At 58.0% G+C, this 3,419-nt stretch overlaps 1 protein-coding gene across 1 annotated transcript in view; it reads left to right on the forward strand.

Moving 5' to 3' along the window:
- MRPL4 (mitochondrial ribosomal protein L4) overlaps positions 1-2,124 on the forward strand; it is a 5,438-nt gene extending 3,314 nt beyond the window's left edge. The window contains exons 6-9 of the mRNA XM_012641238.1: positions 566-672; positions 749-858; positions 940-1,016; positions 1,816-2,124. Coding sequence (XP_012496692.1) covers positions 566-672; positions 749-858; positions 940-1,016; positions 1,816-1,961 — 440 coding nt within the window. The 3' untranslated portion in view covers positions 1,962-2,124. The remainder of the gene's footprint in view (positions 1-565; positions 673-748; positions 859-939; positions 1,017-1,815) is intronic.
- Positions 2,125-3,419: the final 1,295 nt, after the last annotated feature.

Genomic DNA, 3,419 nt, shown 5'->3' on the forward strand with positions numbered 1-3,419 from the left:
TGTCAGCCCCGTTAATTCCTACCTCACCTTCAGGAGTCTGGGCCATGCCTCCTCCAGGAAGCCCTCCTTGACCTCCCCTGGGCACTACCAACCCTCCACAGCCCCTCGGGCCACCCTGATTCCCTCTTCAGTCAAGCCCTGTCTGCCCTGCCAGAGTGTCAACTGCATGAGGGCAGGGACCATGTCCATCCCATTCTCTGCTGCACTCCCAGGGCCTGGCTGAAGGTGCATATCCCAGCAGAGGGTACTCGCCAGGGCGTCTCCCCAGCCGCTGGCGTCCCTAAATCACACTCTCTGCTGGTTCCATTGCTTGCTTCCTTCTCTAGACCTGGGAATTTTAACCTGGTAATTGCAGCATTAACAGCTCATGCTTTGGTTGAGCTCCAATTCTGTTCTGCTTTGTGCGGTCTGTGCTGTACCTCCCCGTGTCCTGTGAGATGGAACTGTCTGATCTCAGGGTTTGCCAGCTGTGGAAGCCGAGGCCCAGAGAGGTGAAGTCACGGGTCCCAGGCTGTCGCTGATCCACACACAACACACCTGCTCACACACACCTCTGTCCCCACAGGAGGCGTGGCCCATGGCCCCCGGGGCCCCACAAGTTACTACTACATGCTGCCCATGAAGCTGAGGGCGCAGGGCCTCAAGGTGGCGCTGACCGTCAAGCTGGCCCAGGTAGAGCCCGGGCGGCTGCTGGGGGAGGGGCAGGCGGTCTGGACCCAGGGCTCAGATGGTCCCTTCCTCCCACCAGGACGACCTGCACATCGTGGACTCCCTGGAGCTGCCCACTGCAGACCCCCAGTACCTGACGGAGCTGGCCCGCTACCGCCGCTGGGGGGACTCCGTGCTCCTCGTGGACTTGTGAGGGGGGCGGGGCAGGGCTGGGGCAGGGCAGCACGAGCTCCGCCCTCAGCAGGGCTCACCTCCCGGCCTTTCTCACAGAGCACACGAGGAGATGCCGCAGAACATCGTGGAGGCCACCTCTAGGCTCAAGACCTTCAACCTGATCCCAGCTGTGGGTGAGTGAAGGGCCCAGCCCACCTCCCCGGCCCCCGGAGCATGCACGTGTGGCCCCGCTGCTAGAATCACGGTCCTTGCTGGGTGGTGGCTCAGCCCTGTACTCCTGGGCAGGAGGATCACTTGAGCCTACGAGTTTGAGGTTGCCGTGAGCTACGATGACACCACTGCCCTCTAGCCTGGCCGACACAGCAAGACCCTATCTCAAAAAAAAAACAAAAAACAAATCAGAATCTTGCTTCTGCCACTTGGGCACTGAGTGGTCTTGGACAGTCATCACCCTCTCCCGACTGACTCAGCCTGCCGGGAACAATAACCTCTCTTAAAAGCTCTAAGGTCCCCTCTGTCAAAGCCGCAGTCTATTCCCTCTACAGCCACCAGAGGGCGCGTGAGAGCACCTGAGTCAGGGCCTGTCCCTGCTCTGCCCACAGCCCTCCTCCACGGCGCCCGCCTCCCTCCCTCCTCCTGGTAAAAGCCCAAGCCCTCCCTGTGGCCCACCAGGCCCTGCACGACCCGCCGCGTCCCCTCCTTACCCTCCCCTCACCTGCCCTGCGTCGCTCCCACGGGACGGTGAGCTGGGAGTCACGGCAAGTGCTGGAGGCTCTTGGTCAGTAGCTGAAGGGCTGAGGACAGTTCCTTGGCCGGGGTCTGGGCCCAGGTGCCGGGCTCGCTAACCGAGGCTAGACCACGGTGTGTCTGGGACGGGGCAGGGTGTGCCCCTGAGGGAGGGAGAGGGGTTCCAGATGTGGAGGGCAGGGGCAGCCCCGCCCTGACTGTCCCCCTACCCCACCCCACCCCCAGGCCTGAACGTGCACAGCATGCTCAAGCACCAGACCCTGGTCCTCACGCTGCCCACCGTCGCCTTCCTGGAGGACAAGCTGCTCTGGCAGGACTCGCGCTACACGGCCCTCTACCCCTTCCGCCTGCCCTACCGCGACTTGCCCTGACGGCCGCCCTCTGCCCAGCGCGGCTCTCCGTGCCAAGCGCCCGCTCTCACCCAGGCCGGCCCCTGGCATAGTTAGGAGCCCCACGCTTCCCAGTGAGGAAGCTGAGGCCACACGGCGGCCAAGCAGACATCCCTGCCAGGACGGGACAGCTCTGCAGAGAGCCCACACGGGCACCTGCCACAACTCTCTCTCTCTCTTTTTTTTTTTTTGTTAATAAATTTTATTTTTTAATCAAAGGGTTGGGATAGAGAAGCGCTCGTTGTCGTTTTTCATAATTCCGTTTGGTATGTTGGGCGCCTTCCCTGGTCTGGGCACTGCTGAGTTCCTCTCTTCCCAAGGGGCCGAAAGTCTGGTTTAAAGGTAACCTCAGGGCCAGGCGCGGTGGCCCACGCCTGTCATCCTGGCACTCTGGGATGCTGAGATGCGAGGATCACTTGAGGTCAGGAGTTTTGAGACCAACCTGAGCAAGAGCGAGACCTATGATGATGCCAGTACACTCTCGCCAGGGTGACAGAGCAAGACTGTGTCTCAAGAAAAATGAAATACAAAGGCAACCTCAGGGCCAGGAGTTCAAGACCAGCCTGGGCAGCATAGTGAGACCCCATCTCTAGAAAAAAATAAGAAAATTAACTGGGTGTGGTAGCTCATGCCTGTAGTCCCACCTACTCAGGAGGCTGAGGCAGGAGGACCGCTTGAGCCCAGGAGTTCAAAGTTGCAGTGAGCTATGATTGCGCCACTGCATTCACTCCAGCCTGGGTAGTAGAGTGAGACCCTGTCTCTAAAAACAAGAAAAACCAACCTCAGTGCTGTTTATGGAAATTTCAAGAATCCACTTACCCCTGGTATGTCAGACTTGGAGCTCATGAAGTTATGTGGGTGTTGGCAGTTCCCAGGAACTGCCTCCTGGCACGGCCCTGTCCTGAGTACGGCCACCGGGCACTCTCATCCCTGAGTCAGGGCCGACAGTCTAATGTGTTAAGATCCTTCAGTCCAAGAGTGTGAGCGTCATTGCACAAGTAGAAATCATGTACAAACGAGTTTTCGTCAACCATTTCCCCTAAGCACAAAGTCAGAAAAGCAAACATCTCACAATAAATGAGCATTTAAATACATTCTTAAAAACACTAAACCAGTACCCCAATTCTTGAGTCTCCTAAAGGCAGCCAGAACTGCCTTCCACGAGTGTGGTTCCACGGTGACCGCCCTGTCTGCTGGGTCACCCCAGGCTGAAAACGTCTCTGGAATGCCTCTCCTGGGGTTGCTTTCGGGACAGTCTGTTTTTGTTTTTGTTTTTCTTTTGGGGGCTGTGTGTGAGGAGGGGAGTTCAGTTTCTCTTTTTTTGTTTTTGTTTTTTTTTGAGATGAGTCTCACCCTGTCACCCTGGGGAGAGTGCAGTGATATCATTGTAGCTCACAGCAACCACAAACTCCTGAGCTCAAGCGATCCTCCTGCTTCAGC

Source organism: Propithecus coquereli, unplaced genomic scaffold, assembly GCF_000956105.1.
Source record: "Propithecus coquereli isolate 6110/MARCELLA unplaced genomic scaffold, Pcoq_1.0 Scaffold164, whole genome shotgun sequence".
Taxonomy (NCBI): Eukaryota; Metazoa; Chordata; class Mammalia; order Primates; family Indriidae; genus Propithecus; species Propithecus coquereli.